This window comes from Ruditapes philippinarum, unplaced genomic scaffold (genome assembly GCF_026571515.1).
Source record: "Ruditapes philippinarum isolate M1 unplaced genomic scaffold, ASM2657151v2 ctg1584_1_1_1_1, whole genome shotgun sequence".
NCBI classification, from domain to species: Eukaryota; Metazoa; Mollusca; class Bivalvia; order Venerida; family Veneridae; genus Ruditapes; species Ruditapes philippinarum.
This window is the reverse complement of record NW_026864517.1, coordinates 182,336-200,103: the sequence shown is the minus strand read 5'-3', so window position 1 is coordinate 200,103 and position 17,768 is coordinate 182,336. Positions and strand designations below refer to the sequence as shown.

At 32.1% G+C, this 17,768-nt stretch overlaps 1 protein-coding gene across 1 annotated transcript in view; it reads left to right on the top strand.

The window, feature by feature from the left end:
* Window positions 1-6,992: 6,992 nt before the first annotated feature.
* LOC132725867 (uncharacterized) overlaps window positions 6,993-17,768 on the top strand; it is a 36,296-nt gene continuing 25,520 nt past the window's right edge. The window contains exons 1-8 of the mRNA XM_060711052.1: window positions 6,993-7,109; window positions 8,559-8,685; window positions 11,138-11,263; window positions 11,537-11,675; window positions 13,268-13,375; window positions 13,908-15,341; window positions 15,642-15,752; window positions 16,048-17,517. Coding sequence (XP_060567035.1) covers window positions 8,572-8,685; window positions 11,138-11,263; window positions 11,537-11,675; window positions 13,268-13,375; window positions 13,908-15,341; window positions 15,642-15,752; window positions 16,048-17,517 — 3,502 coding nt within the window. The 5' untranslated portion in view covers window positions 6,993-7,109; window positions 8,559-8,571. The remainder of the gene's footprint in view (window positions 7,110-8,558; window positions 8,686-11,137; window positions 11,264-11,536; window positions 11,676-13,267; window positions 13,376-13,907; window positions 15,342-15,641; window positions 15,753-16,047; window positions 17,518-17,768) is intronic.

Genomic DNA, 17,768 nt, shown 5'->3' with positions numbered 1-17,768 from the left:
CACGGATGCATAAAAACCTTACCTGAAACCGGACTTTTTTTCTGGAGCCCACTAATCGACGGTCTCCGGTCTTCGACAGTCGACTATGCCATGTGCAGGTCAAAATAATGCCCCCAAGTCGATTTTTACTAGAAGTTTTGTAGCAATTAGTAAAGAATGAATAAAAAAAGGTTCATTATCTGTTTAACTCATAATACATGTATAACATAGCGGAATAATAATCAATATACACCTACATATACTTATATCATACCAATTTTTTAAAATCGTCATGGAGATTTATCTAACAAAAATAATAACAGTGTCTGCAATCACTTTACACAAAGAATTGCTTAAAGTATACTGCATAAAGCTGTTTCTAATGAAATATTTTCATAAAATTTAGGAAGGTAAAATTATGTTGTGTCCATATTATATGGTCGATTCTCGAAAGAATTGTAATATAGAATATTTCTTTTATGAATGTTTCTACACGTGAAAACTGTATATAAACATAATAAAATATTCCAGAAAATATTTACAGAAGAAAGTATTATGTTGCTTTTTAAATATTTTTGTTTTACTGCAATGATTTTGCGTATTTGCCGAACGCTCAAAAGGAAATATACCAACAGATTTCTCAGGCATTTTGGAATTATTATATTTAAAAACTCAAACAAATTTTGTAAAGTGCAACACGAATTTTAATTGAAGTCCGTGACTGCAGGCAGCTGATGTATAGCTTTACTCACTGTACAATAAAACAGACAGTGTTCAATTATTCAGTATTTTAAATGTAACGACTTTTTATCAGAACGTTACAAACATTAAAGAACAGTCCATGAATGGTACAAAACATATGTTACAATACAACACATACATGTATATATGATGCAAATTAGATTAAATTAAAGATTTGATTATATTGAAGTTTGAAATACTCTATATAAGTATTTTTAATTTTTCAATTATTCACACATAAAGAAACTAGATCTATATGGAATACAAAGGAATTGTGAGCAAAATCGTCAGCAAAATATCAGCTTCCTTGATTGCATACGAATCGATTTTTGTCGATTGATTTTTCAACAGAATTGACTTTAAAATATAAAAAGAAGAAAACGCGATATTTAACAAAACTAATATGATAAAAGGGCTGAAGTGCCTTGAAAAAAGGGATTGATTCGTCTTGGGATTGATTTGGTTTGGGACCGAAAAGTCTTGTTTGCGTCACATCGGTCTCAAGAAAACTTGATCCCAAAATCTTGTGATGTACTGTGTACTGAAGAATGGTTAGCAAAAACATAATGTTGTAAATTTAAGAAATATTTCATGTTTTCCCGCTAGAGAACAGTCAGTTTATATGTATGTTTGCAGGTTTCTTGCTTGTAATCATCGTAAATATTTCCTATCACCAAACCAGCCAGCTATCTCTTTACTGTTCATTTTTTAGTAAAATTTGCGTACCTATTAAATATTCGTGCACAGTCTGCGATATGATAAATAACAAGCAAAAACATTCATGTCGTACAAGAAGAAAGGAAGTGACACCCTACAGTTACAGCTAGATACAGGGTAAAAGAAGAAAAGACTGTTGTAGACATGGGAGAAGCATTATGCTCATCTACAAGGGCAACTAGTTACAGCAACACAGTTTAAGAGAATTAGTGTACAATTCTAGAAGGTGATACAGTTTATTTATGTGTTCTTCTTAAAAGGAATGTACACTTGGAGTGATATTGATGTGCCTCATGTCAACAATATTTTGATTTTAAAAGTCACTGTTTTTATCGTATACATGTATTTTATCGTTATAAGGATAGGAATGCCCATTATAATCGGTGTAAATTATATACAAAAGAACGTTCGAAATTGAAAGTTATTATTCAATGCAACTGATGTATGCCTATAATCCCAAAACATATTCAAACAAAAGTTTATATTTTGTTATGAAAAGTTTTCATACAACTGGTTTGCACTTAATATTAAAATGATACCCTCATATGACTATAAGACTAAATTGAAACAACATGCTTTTATAATTCGTGCATGTACTTTATACTTTATTTCGCAAGCTATATGTTACGGCATACAACGCGTGTTTAATAAATGTCCTTGTTCAAAAATTACAAATTCTGATCTTTTTACCATTGCATATTAAAGTCACCTGATAAGGGTATAATTGTCTCGGAGTTAGTAATGGATAAAAAGTTGGGGTATTGATTTCAGCCATGTATACCTTTTGAAATGTGACTTTAAGGGTGTTTCATTAGTTTCATTAGCGAAAGACAAGGCTAATGTGACATAAATCATAAGGATGTTTTCTAGACAATGATTAATAGTTTTCAGTGATTTTATCAGAAGTTTGTTTATATGTTGTGTAAAATTTTACTCATCATGTATCGGAAGAATTTATTTCAAGTATTCTTTAATGTTTTCGTCATGTTACGTGTTTTACCGGTGCATTGTCAGACAGGTAAGAATTTAGATAAGTTAATTTTGATATTCTTTGTTATTATGTGAAAAAAAATTACTGGAAAGACAAAATGATTTAAATTCATATTCAATTATTATAGCATTAAAATGAGTATATAATAATAATAATAATAATAATAATAATAATAATTCTTATTATTATTTAAAGTGACATTATGCTCATATATTCATTGTCAAGTTGAGCTGAATGGACTTTATATTTCACAAGATTGACTTTTAAAATGGTGTCTGACCTACAGTTGATATTGGAAGATGTTAAGTATATAATTATTAATCTGCCTAAAATGTAAAAAGACTGCAAAAACACTCTTTTAATAAACTGTGCATTATAGGTAAATTCTAATGGATCTTTACAGAAATTTTGTTTGGATCTGTGCATTATTTTTTGTTTATGGGAAGTAAATTATTAAATTTAAAGGTATTATGGCAAAATGAAAACTTATTTTGATATTCACCTGTTCACTCACTATATACCCTTGGATGGGCATAATGTCACTTTAAAGAAGGTAAAACATGAAGATACACCCTCGTAAAACACAAATAACATATCTAAATTTTAAATGTGGCCTTGTAAACAATATATAAAAATTAAAAATTCACACACAAAACATCTTCAAAGAATAACTATTCCATTTGTCAATTAAGATTTGGTCCTATAACAAACATATTTGATTGTTTTGACAAACGCTTCTTTTAGATATTAAAATAACATTTAAGCAACTTTCTTTATACACATAATTAACAAATAAACATGCATAATATGTATTATAACATAATGACATAATGAAATAGTTATGAAGATATTTATTTGATCTGAAGATATGTTTTTTATATTTATTTTTGAAAAAAAAATGTCAGAGAAATGAGAAGAACGTATATATCAAACGGTATTCTATTCAAAATCTATATCATTACTTTTTTGCCGCGATATTTTTTTTCTCTTTTTTGTGAGTGTGTTAAATGATACGCCGTACTGCAGTAATCTTTTATTTAAATGTAGTTGCGTGCAGATCGTAATCCGATATGGCTTTTTAAGGTTATACTGTATTCGGTTTATACAATCTAATCATACAATCATACAATTGGCGGCCTTTATTGTTATGTAGTCTGCTAAACTAATACTGAATGACATTGTAGTGTCTGGCATGTATTTAGTTTATGACCAAAACAGAACGATTCTTTATTTTTACTTAATTACAATTATACATCGTCATACAAATATAAACATTTTACAATACATACTAACATAGATCACAAGACCAGATCTAACCACGTTCATTTCAAATCAATAATTAATGTATTATATAATTATGTTGTATCTACTACATATATATCTAAGGTATGTCTATGAGACATCGCATCTGTTACATACAAGTATACTTCTATTGTCTGATTGAAGCATATCAATGAATTTAAGCATAATAAATCTGATGTAACGCGAGCCAGTTGTTTTTCCTAACAAGGGTGAGCTAGGGTTATTTATTTTGTTTTTATTATATAAAAAAAACAATGATAAGCTCAGAGATTAATTACTTAACAGTCAAGCGGTATATTCATTTATCCAATTTTAACAAGGTTCTCTGAAAGAATCATGACACTTTGTTATTAATATATGATATGAAGAAACACGTACATTCTTCTGAGTGACACTCCTATATTTCTCATATATTAATATTCATAGAACAAATGTCACCAAATATCCCGGTGCATACTCTCGGGATTAATGTTGTTTTATTTTCCTTTTTTTTCTTTTTGGAGCGGTTGGGAGACGGGCGAAAGGGAAGCTTTTATAGCTTAATACATGTAATAGTAAATAATTTACTATAGAAAACAGTAACTGTTTGCCAAGGCCAATTTGTATTGTGGCTGATTTGTGCCATGTCGTATATTTCCGGAGAAAAACACTGAAATACGTCAAAGTGACCAATTTGCCGTACTATAGTATTTTTGCCTTTCGACCCTATATGACAAAACTGAAAACATCTAATACCTTATTGTAAACTGTAACTTTAAAACTTAAAACAAACAACGTCACATGACACTGAAAAATGTAGAACTCAAGAGCTGAACATTCGTAATTTGACAATGTTAAAGTAAGACAAACTCAAAAAATTGTCATGAATAAGAGACTGTCAATGTAAAGCGGAAAGATGTAGGTCACCAATTAGAAATATAGTTGAGTGTATAAATGTTTGTGTAATATAACTTGATTTGTCTGAAGATACTATGTCTTTTCAAACACCAATAACAGATCCTGACCTGCCATGTACTGCACTGCACTGCACTGCACTGCACTGTGTACTTTACTGTACTATACCGTACTTATCACAAATATCTGATATTAATATAATGCCTATTGACGAATTAATTTTAATAACTTTCAGAATCAACAATCGGAGATTGTAATACCCCTCTGACACATGGACTTCGTGACGACCAGTTCTCGGCATCTTCTGAATATGATGCTACCCATAATGCAAGTTCGGCGAGATCTGGAGGAGGTAAGGTTACAAGGTTATAACATACAAATATTTCCAAGGCATTATGGGCCCTTAAAGCCCAATTTTGTAAAAACAAAATTGATATATGTCCCATTGATCACGATTAGTTTCATTTAGTGTGAAATTAAGTTTGTTTCTCAAAATTTGCATCTGAATATTGAGGTGGCAATCAGTTTATAAATAGCAGAAAACGGTTTTCAGTAAAATCTTAAAATCGTCTGCCTACAGTGAAAGTAGAGGTATGAATTTATAAATTTATTTGAGATTTGGGCAAAAATGCATGGAAAGTGTGATTAGTGTTTATAGTACCCTTTACTAGTATAAGGATATTTTGTTTTTCTAACAGTTAATCATGAGAGAGGCATAGCACAGGGTGGATGCATTTGACATGCAAATGTAAATAAACGTTATAGCACCTTGATTATCATAGACTTGGTTTTTTCTGTGGGGGGGACCTATTTGGCAGTTTCAAAGTTAAAATATTACACACATTGCTTTTTTCATAACTTCACTAATTGTTTAAACCAAACGAATCATTTCTAAATGTCTTTGACGAATATTATGTCGTACATAAATTATAATAATGGGCCTTAAAGAAATGAGCCGCGTCACGACAAAACCAACATAATGGGTTTGCGACCAGCATGGATCCAGACCAGCCTGCGCATCCGTGCAGTCTGATCAGGATCCATGCTGTTCGCTATCAGTTTCTCTACTTGTTATAGAGTTGGATTCTGATCATACTGTGCGGATGCGCAGGCTGGTCTAGATCGATGCTGGTCGCAAACCCATTATGTTGGTTTTGTCGTGACGCGGCTCATATATTTTTCTGAAGGTAATACAACGTGTGTTAAGCACAATTAGTTTAACCACGCGAAACAAAAATCAATCGGGTAGTTGCTTTTAAAGTGGCTTTCATTTCTCTCAAAATTATTTTTATTACAATTGTGTTGAATATTTGTCTAACTTGCCGTAGTGAAATAGTTTCAATAGTAATTTGAAACGTCGATATCTGACAAAATACATTCGTAATAAATAGAAACACAAACAAAGGGATACAACTTTAATATTTAAAGCTACATTTTAACCGTTTAACTTCACGGATCACTAGGCATGAGGTTCAGTAAAAAGTAATCATCTCATAAAAAAAGATTAAATTTGTATGAAAACATCCGTTACAATGCGGAAATATACCGTTAAATTAGAACTGCTACTTATAGTCATATTTGTTGATTTAATATTGATGTACGGATGTTCTGAAGGCGGAGTTTCTCATGCAATTGTACTTCCGATTTCGCCACAATGAGGTTGCCCATTTTTTATGCTTATAAAACTCATTTTGGTTGTCTGGACACCAAAATAAGATATGGAGTCGATATAAAACCCAATTTATTAATGAAATGTCGCTATTTCTGTTTTTATGAAATTTATTAAATGTAACTTAAATATATGCATATTATATTTTATATTTTTTATGATATGTACATGGTCTTGTTATATTGGTTTGTATATACATGTACATATATAAAGAATTTAGAGATGCTGAGACGAAAATATTGAAGTAATGTATTAAAACTTGCATAGGAAAAAGCCTTCGGCATGGCGTATTCATTTCCTTGACCATTTTATAGGCGACTATATAAGTGACTGCTGACTTGCGGAAAGATAAGTGAACTTCTAAAAATGTTAACTGGGTTATTGCTCGTCCTTATATGATCAAAATACAATAAAACTGAGTTAACCGACCCTAAACAACATCTTTTTTACAAATAGTTTTATTAATTTAACATCATTGCATATCTTTTTTTTAAAGTCACTTTTAAGACATAAACGCTGAACGTTAGGGACAATTTTAATTTTGCCTATACATGTATGTCTATATGAAAACTCCCGAAGACATAAATAAAGAGTAGCGCTTGCAATAGGATACTATAAAGTGAAATAGAATTACATGTATGCCTGAAAAAAATTCATTGGTTAAATATTAGCATAAATGTTTTATTATATCGTAGGTGGGTGGATTGCTGATGATGAAATATTCCAATACCTTCAAGTTGATTTTGAAGACATCTTCGAAATAACAAAAATATCTTTCCAAGATAGCGATAACGGTTGGTATACACGAACATTTAGGTAAGTTGGATTCCATATAAACTTAGATAAAACGTGGTGGTATTGTTAATACCCATTCGTCAGCGTAGGTGTTCGTTTGCCTTTTCGGTTTATTTTTCGTTTATGGTCATTAACTTCTTTTCTTTTTTTTATTGCACCATGATTATGCCACCTTTACACAGATCTGCCTTCTGTAAATTTCGCTGTGGGGTTGCTCCCATTAGACTACAAACTGGAAGATATGAAAACTTAAGTGAACAAAACCGTACTTGTCCATTTTGTGTTAACAACGTTGAATCAGAATCGCATGTTATCCTACAGTGCTCACTTTATGATGATTACAGACGAAACTTATTTCATAAGGCGGCAGCCATCGATCCAGAATTTTATAACAAGTCAGATAATGATAAACTTGTGTTTCTTTTTACAAATACCTCCTTAATTAGAATATGTGGCAAAACCTGTTTCGATATTCTTAACAGACGTAAATCTTATCTTTGTAAATAATATAATGGTAGATTATTATCAGTTCACTTTTTTATCATAATTTTTATTTTTTTAATGACATAAGTGCTCCTCTTTTAACTACAAAGTCGTACTGTTTTATTCTTAACTATTCTTACATAGAGCATAGTTTTATCATGTAAATAGTCATAATTATAAAATGCTATATATATTTATGTGCTTTATACATTTGAAGTCTCCTGTAATTCTGTATAGAATGGTTATATACATGTTCTTAAGATATATTTATTGTTGTATTATATTGTACCATGTATATAGATAAGACTTTAATAAATAAAATACGAAATACATATCAATTAAATCTATTGAAACTTAATATGTAGATGCATCTTTAGAAATTAGTCATTTAACAACCGCTGATGTTTTAAATCACAACATTGTATAATAATAAATTGGCAATATTTACTCAAATGTCAACAAAAAAATTTGTCAGCGGTTGTAAAATGACTAATTTTGTATTGTGTATCGAAATTGCTAAACTAGTTTTTTGACATTGATATTCCACGTTTGTAATTAGATAAAATGTGTATCGAGTGTGCAAAAGGCGTTGCATTCGTTGTGTTTATTTTATAGTATAGAGGGGTATATTTGCCGTTATTTTTTAATTATTTACTTATAGAATGTCAATTTCCTGTGCAGTTACTTACTTTGTAATACTTATATGCAAAGAATAATTATCACCCGTACCCTTTCATTACGCCCCCTTTGCTGCTCAGCTACCGTTATTTCACACAGTGAACGATAGTGAAACATTCGACTGATGCCCAGGAGAGTACCCTCTAATTAGCATCTAAACCGTTACCAATATTATTATAGGCAATTCTATATGTTGTTCAAGCTATATACATGGACGTCTATCAATTGACGTCAATGATATGTCAACATAAACTCATGGTAGAGTGATTGATATCTTTGATAGAGACGTCATATTATTACATAATGCAGGATATCATACAGTATGGATGGATATGTGTGGATGCCATATAAAAGCCGATTGTCTGACGAAGCTTTTGGAAACATATTTGAAAGACAATGGAAGTCAACAACAACGGAGCTTAATCCTTCATTAAAGGTAATTATTCATGCCATGCTTACACGTTTTGTGCGATGTCATTTTACATTTAAATGCTATAAATAAGTAGGGGCATCTATTTTGAAAACTGTTTCTGTAAATGTACATTCCATTTTTACCAAAATGTTGATGAAGTGATGAAAGTTTTATAATACTTGTATATTCCACAAATCATAAAAATTAGAACAAATAGTAAATCGAAAACACAAATGCCACAATCTAGGGGGGAAATAAATGAAAATAAAAGAAGCGAGTCATAGTTAAAATATATTGTTTGTTGACACTGTCAGTGGTAGTTTTATTGTACATATTCCTATTCAGCTTGTGCATCGCTATACTACATCTACATTATACTGCTTAACAATCAATTCTGATTATGACTAGCAGGCGCGTTGTCAGGGAACTGTTAATAAAAGAAATTATTCATATGCAAATTAAAAAGTTAAAAGAATAAAAGTACTACAAGACTATTAATTTAAAAGACGTAGTGTGCAATTTAGAATTTATAGAATGGGTCAAGCCTCTCAGTAAAGATGTTTAAACTGGGGCTAGACTGAACAGTTAGAGAAAGGCTATTCCAAAGACGTACGCTCCTATGAAAGAAAGAATTTTGATGATATTGTGTCCTTGAGTAGGGTATCAGGTAGTTCAGATTTCTTGTTTGAGTAAGGTGTTGGTGGTCAACAAAAACAATGTTGTTTTGGATTTTATACAAGTAGGTTGCAGCACTGATGTTTCGACGCTGTTCAAGGGTTTGCCAATTTAGATCATTTATCATTTTTGAGGCACTATTTGTATAGTCATAATCATTAAAAATGTATCTAGCAGCTGATCTTTGTACTTGCTCTATCTTATAAATTAAGTATTTCTGCCAAGGATGCCAAACTATGGAGCAATATTCAACCTGAGGTCTAACATAGGTCTTATATGCAGTTTCCTTTATCTCTTTATTTGGGTTTTTAACATTTCTTCTAATAAATATGAGGGAGTTATTTGCTTTAGATGTGATGTTGTTTATATGTTTGGTTCATGAAAGGTCTTGACTAATAGTGACTCCTAAGTATTTCGCTTCTTGAGTCGAGTTTAGTTGGATGTTATGGAGGGTATAAGGAAATATTACAGGGTTTCTTTTTCTTGTTATCCTGAAAACTTCACATTTGTCAGGGTTGAACTCCATGGACCAGTCTTTTTCCCATGTTTCTAAAGCATGAAGGTCATCTTGGAGGGTTTGGGCATCCTGTTTAGATCTGATGGTTAGGTAGACAACAGTATCATCTGCAAAGAGTCTAACCTTACCTTTGACACTATCTGGGAGGTCATTTATGTAAGAAAGGAAAAGGCAGGGACCTAATACCGAGCCTTGGGGGACGCCTGAGAGGATTGGTAGTATACCTGATTTTTTACCTTCAACTACGACCTGCTGGGGAAGGAATGGACCCAATTTGTAACCTCATAGCTTATACCCAATCTTTCTAGTTTACTCACAAGTTTGTGATGGTCCACCTTATCAAATGCCTTACTGAAATCCGTGACTATGACATCAGTTTGTTGGCCACTTTCAAGATTGTCATGAATTTCTTGGGAGAAGCTTACTAGCTGGGACTCACAACTCCGTTTTGACCTGAAGCCATGTTGATAGGGGCTATGGATACTATCCCTATGAAAAGAGCAAATTATGTTCATTTTTATTTATATACTACATATGTATTGTATAACATCAGCAAAGTAATACCCATTTGGAGACCAATATTTTAGTTGTTGCTTAGAGATAATGTTCTAGAAAGGTAAAAGAAAATGGAAGTCTTTACTTTGAGAAAGCATGATATGGTTGTTGTAAAGAGGTAATTACCTTAAAGAAGGCCACCCTGCAGATGCTATACTGTATCAAGAGGTTATTACCTTAAAGAAGGCCACCCTGCAGATGCTGTACTGTATCAAGAGGTTATTACCTTAAAGAAGGCCACCCTGCAGATGCTATACTGTATCAAGAGGTTATTACCTTAAAGAAGGCCACCCTGCAGATGCTATAATGTATCAAGAGGTTATTACCTTAAAGAAGGCCACCCTGCAGATGCTATACTGTATCAAGAGGTTATTACCTTAAAGAAGGCCACCCTGTAGATGCTATACTGTATCAAGAGGTTATTACCTTCAAGAAGGCCACCCTGCAGATGCTATACTGTATCAAGTTTTGAAGTTTGTGGTCCGATAAATTTTACTCAGGTTAAATGACGAAATTGAAAGTGAACAATCTGGGAAGACGAGAAGATCTATCATTCTTCCCAGGTGTAATCATTTTTATAATCAATAGTTTTAAGAATTATCAAAAGTTCTAAGAATTTCTTAAAAAAACATAACGTCATGTTCCATTGTGATTTTATATATGATTTTATCTGTAATACACTTTTTTGAGCTAGTATGAAAGAATCAATATCATGACATATATTTGTAGGCTCGATATTTGACGTTTACCCCTGTGTCGTATTATAAACGTCCTTCATTGCTGATAGAATTATACGGATGTCAACACGCCAAGGCATCAGCCGTGTTTGCCACAACCGTACAACAGAATATTGAAGTAAGAATTATCTATATCACTCTGATCATCAATATAAATCTATAGAATAGAAAAGACTGGTAGAAACATTCATGAAGATATTTTAACACGATGTTCATTTTATTTGGCTTAATTGATAATCTATATTTTAATCTAACCCTGTACTTCATACGTTTCTGAAATCTTAAAATTCACTCAAAGTAATATGACAATACATGTCGAGACTGAAAATAGACTCACCGAGTATTTGATTATCTCAATAAGTAGTTTTACTTGTTATACTGTATATGCTAGATTGACACAACATGGATTCCAAGCCAAAGCCCTATTCTTGTAAACAGTACAATTGTTGTCCATCCGGCAGCAACATTGACGATACAAGCGGGGGTAGCTGTGATATTCACCTCAAAGAGTGCCGGAATCCAAATTTGGGGTAAGGCATGCTACTTATTCATTATGAACCGCAACACAATTTTATACAGACTATTTAATGCTCACATATGTAAGAATGCATACTTTGTGTGAAATTTTTGAAAACGATGCCCAGGTGTCAAACCTCAATTTTCTGTCTGATGTCTAACATTATATATCAAACATTTGATATTTTGCTAAATCATGTCAAGCATGTACTCTACCATTCACTGATAAGTTATACTCAACAAAGTAAAGAAATAGTACAGGAAATAAACTCATTTGTCAATAATGATTAAACATTATCATAAAATAATCTTCCATAGATCATCAAGAACAAAATTACTATCCAGTACCCGTTAACTTGACAAAGGCGTGACCATGAAAACTTGCTGAGGATCTCATTTTATAACTTATGTTTTGAATATGTCTCATGAATTCCCCCAGAAGGGCAGAGTAGTATGCTGCCCAGATCAATGCTAATTTTCATGAACAAAATGGCCTTATATTTAAAAGTGAACTAACGTGAAGTGAATAACAAAAGTAATTTACACATTGCACAAGGCACTGACGGTACACAAAAAGAGTTAAAAATTGCTTTAAGGGATCTTACTGGTTTAGCCACGCAGTAGAAAAATACTGCGATAAATACTGCGAAATCAGTTATTAATCGTATACGACATGGAAATGATTACCTATATCTTAAAACCATTTACTTTTTACTAAAATCTTAGAACATTTTTCTCAAGGTTGATTTTCTTGAAATATTTGGCTCATCTGGAGGCATGAAGTTTTAAAGGAACGTACATGAACAAATGATATGATCCGTTTTGCCCTAGCACTAATCCCCGTCGGTACCATTCCTGAACCTCCTCTGCCAAAACTATCATGTACATCAACACAATCTGATTTAAAGCACTCATTAGGCATTCTCCAAACCATAGTCCTACATGTCCGTTTAGAACCTTGACTTATCTGTGAAAAGCGGTTAGGCCCCAACTTACATGTTCAAGGTTTTGAACAAGCTGTCGTGTAAATTGGGTGGCCGGCCGTCGTGATCTCAACTTTATGTAATCGTTTTCTAACGGTGTGTGTACTTATACGCATACCGGTAGCATTCTGAAAGTCAGTGGCTGCGCTTCAGTGAATAAGCGTTTTCGTCCTCCGGATTCACATTCTTAAAACAAAACATAGAATTGTTGGATGCGCCAAGGATATTCGCAACTTGCCTCTATAAAGACCAAACTTGAAGAACCTCAATTCCCCTATTCATCTCGCTGAAATAACTTTGTATCCGTCGATCTGAAATACTTACATAGAATTCAGCCAAAGATTATCAATAGAGTAAGTGAATCTTTGCTAAATGTAAAAGTGTGCGTGAAATTAATTGATATTAACCTTGTTCATGATGATCATCAGCGGATTGTTTTATCCATTTTTTATTGATATTCATTGTAACTATATAGTTAAAGAAAAAATTGTGCTAAAGATTATGTATGGAATCGAGAGTAATATTATAATAGGGGCGGTGGAAGTGTAAGTATGTCAACTATGCTATTCATTTACATATAATTATCACATATCTTATATGAAGACAATGTCTATTCTGTTTAGGTACACTTGTTTCAAACGGAATATCTGGACTTAATGTATTATTTACATCTAAATATCCAGTCTTGTTTGCTCACTCACAGTGGAGTGGTATAATACAGGAAAATGGAGGTAGGCATCTTAGATAATGATTTTCTTTCCTTTAAAAATAGGTTTCAAAATATCTAGAGGGTATTTTACATGTTATACTTGTTCCTTTTAAATAAACAAAGACACAAACCACATATTAATTTTATTTTTGAAATGTCATAATAACATGTAATTGAAAAAAAAAACCCTATTGAAATTTTAATTTTATACAAATTGTTTAAACACCAAAGGTGATATATAAATTGTTGGTGAATATTATACGGTATACATTTGAAATTTGTTGGATATATGATATACATTTGAATGTCGGTGATTTTAAAGTATACATTAAAATGTTAGGTATACATTTGAAAGTTGGTATATTCAAGGAGGTATTCATTCATATGGTGGAAAATACAAGGCTCACATTTCAAATGTTGATGAATATAAGGTATACATTTATGTACACGTCCTTTTCAAAATTAAAATTAATTTTGAGCTTTATATAATAAGCTTTAGATTATGTAAAGTTTACATAGTAAACAATGTATATCTTTACAATGTATATCTTCAGGAAACATAACTCTCGATAGTACAAGTATTCGACAAGCATTTACAGGCGTACAAGGGAATGGGTCCCGCGTCAGAATGGACAATTGTGAGATATATTCATGCGTCAGTGGTATTCGATTATACGGCGGAGTTTCTGACAACATCACAGATATCAACACCAAACGTATGATATTGGCTCATGTTTTTGCCCATGATAACACGGATGGTCTTCAAGTAATTGGCACAAGTCAGTATACAGACATTTACATAGGACACTCAAAATTTTATTCTAACCTCAGAAATGGAATATCGGTCTTTAACTGGGACACAGGAAATTCACAGGACATTCCTACCCACTTGTTTATACACAACAGTTCATTCAGCAAAAACTCAAAAGGTGGAATTCGATGTTATGATCAATCGATGACCAAAATCAGCATAAGGACATCGGTATTTTACAGTAATTCAGACTTTGGTCTGCTTCAAGAACGTGTTGTACGAAATAAAATTTCTATATACTTAAATGTATCTGATTCACAGTTTATTGAAAATGACAATGGTATCAAATACTCTTTGTACTGCTCTTATTACTATGGATGCATATCAGAGCAACTCATTGAGATTATACTTAGAAATAATTCTTTTTCAAAAAATAATCAGGCAGTTGATCTTTATTGGCGGGAGCTTGATATCAGTAAGGAGATTAATATCGCAGTAGAAAACAACACGTTTGTGTCAAATTCAGGAGATGTTAGACTTTCGTTTAAATCGGATGGAAATGTTAGGGCTTATGTAGAAAATAACTCGTTCCAAACGTCACGTTTCCCACTACTAGCAAAAGGCAACACACTGAATGACACGCTTTCCCTGCAGAAAAATAAATTTATATCCTGTCTATCGAAATACAGAAACGATATTTTTATTGATATACACGACATATCTGCGCAGATTTTGAACAATAGCTTCGAGCATTGTACGTTGTCTACATGTGTTTTTCTACACCAAGGTTTAGGACATTCCTTTGCTTTCAATTCTTTCATCAATACAACTGTGACATCTTGTTATATTTCAGTAGGCCAAACATATAACAGTGTTAGTGCTTTAAACATTGATAATAATTTCTGGGGATTATCTGATATTGCTGAAGTCAAAGCTAAAGTTTGTGATTTCTTTATTGACTCTTCAAAAGCCATTGCTAAACTAAATTACTATTTTATAAATGAAGAGATGGACATCACCAGCACAGCTAATTATTTAGACTCCTTTCGTTCTAGTATGGATGTGCAAAATAATATTACATATATCGGTGGCATAATAGATAGAAATATGGATTTCTCCGACTTGAATGGTCATGAAGTGGTTTTAAGCAGAAGCTTATTAGTTTCCAAAGGGGTAACTGTTGAAATAGCCAATGTGGGTATAACCATAAAGAGGAACAGAGGCATCCAAGTATATGGTAATATGCATTTAATATCTAAATACTTACAAAAAAGTAAAGACATACTTGCTGGTATAAGTGATTTTCAAAAAAGGAATGTTTAAAGATAGATAACTATACACTAAATTTCTGTCTTATTTAGTTCTTTAGACATTTGTGATTGTTGTTTAAATTCTTTAAAACAATCGAAAATACTAATGCTTGAATGGAAACAAGTATCTGTTTAATGATATAATAATTTTGAAAGTTGGGCATGGAAACGCTTAAATATACAAACTACATTAGATTGTTATATTTGAACTTTCCCTTTTCGGTAAGGTACCCTAACAATCGGAACTCAGAATGCTGTACAAAGTAACACTGTGTTGAAGTTAGAAGGCACAATGAGCTCTAACAATAAATGGAATGGTATAAGCCTATCATCAGCAGGTGAGGCTTACCTACTTATCAATGTATTAACAGTTATTGGTATCTGTTTGAACAAGACCCGAAATCAACAATTTCACGTTTAGTGTTGAAATTAAATAAGTTGTTTACAGTAATGCATATCTGAAAGTAATATATATGTATAATAATAATTAATGCATGTATCAAAAAAAATAATTATATAAACAAAAATAAAAACACTTTTTTTGTAAATAACATCGAAAAAAGGGATGTATTACAAAACCACGTTAGTTTATATTTGTGCTTTCCTGTTATATTTTATATAATTATATTTTAGTCGTACGTATATACAGCGTGTCTATTTATGGAATGGATACATGTCTGGTAGTAAACGGAGCCAATTCGACGATCATTATAAGCAATTACTCTTCGGTAGATAAAAGCCTTAAACGTCTTCTAGATGCTCGCATATCAAATGGAACTATTTCCGTGTTGATTGAAAATACCAACGTAATCAGTTCTAGCTACAATTCTTTATTAATGATATCGACATTGGACAGTGATGTGGAATTAACAATAGAAAGATGTAGTTTCAAATGCAAGGATAAAATACTGTCAGTTAGCAAATCAACATTAAATGATGATATAACACTTATGAATCTTTATATATCAAGAAGTTCTTTTATGTCATCTTATTTTAATGGCATGTTTCTTGAAGGTTGCTCCAGTCACATTAAATCAGTAATTACAGACTCCGCTCTTTCGTCCACAAGTAAATATGATCGGCTAATTTCTTTCCGTTTTTTATCAATGGATATATCTGTCATTAATAACAAGTTTGGTGATTCTAAGGTGCCATTAAAATTTTCATTATGTAATGGCAAATCCACGAATTACACTAAGGAAATTAATGTTATAGGAAACAATTTTAATACCTCGCGTTTCAACGGTACTGATTTGGATATGTATCAACCTTCTTACGGACAGAGACACATCATCAACATTGTCAATAACACTTTCGATGTCCATCATTTAAAATCAAGAAAAGGTGTAAACTATTACGGTTATCTTAGGGGAAGTCCTCATACACTTACAATAGATTCAAACTTATTTAAAAATTATGAAACTATTGTCATCGGAATAGACACTATATTACAAGATATGGTAATGAGAAACAACACCTTTCTGTCAAACAAACTATGTTTATATGTCACTGACAAATTAGAAGATGGTCTAAGGATAGTAAGAAATACATTTGTAAAGAACAGTCACCAGAGCGGAATAATACTCTTAAGCTCAGATGAATTAGGACTCCTGACATGTAACATTACCGAGAACTACTTTGAAGACAACAACGGAACTGTGATTTCATTTAGATGGCAAAATACGAGACTGAAGCATAATATATTCGATAACAGATACGCATTTTATAACGTGAAGGTACTGCCAGATGACATAACAAATAATGAAGGAAGTATCGATGCGTCACTGAATTATTGGGGTACGACAGATACAAGAGTTATATCCAAAGGAATTTATGATTTTGACTTTGACAGTTCGTTATTAGATGTTAAATTTAGACCTTATTTGGGGTCAAAAAATACATCCGATGTACAAAATATTGATATTGGCTTTATTTCCGAAAGTGGTGAAATTGGCGGAAAGGTTGACGGAAACGTAACGCTCAAATTAAGTGATAGTCCTTTTTTAGTGATATCAAATATCAATGTCGAAGAAGGAGACACACTTAGAATAGAAGCTGGAGTAATTCTTATAATCAGGCAAGGAGCGGGTGTTTATGTTAAAGGTAAGACCACCAAATAGATCATTTTGCAAAACTACAACAATAACTCATTTAAAATATGTCATTGAGAACCCGTATCATCATATTTGATATTATAATTACTTGTACTTGCGTTTTTAGTGTCTATGTGTACGGTAATGTAGGTATTGAAATGGAATCATGTTAAAATGTTAGATAACGCTACAGCAGACATTTTCACAAAAAATCTTACGACAATTTTTTACCGTAAGAGAAATCTTATGATAAATCTCCTT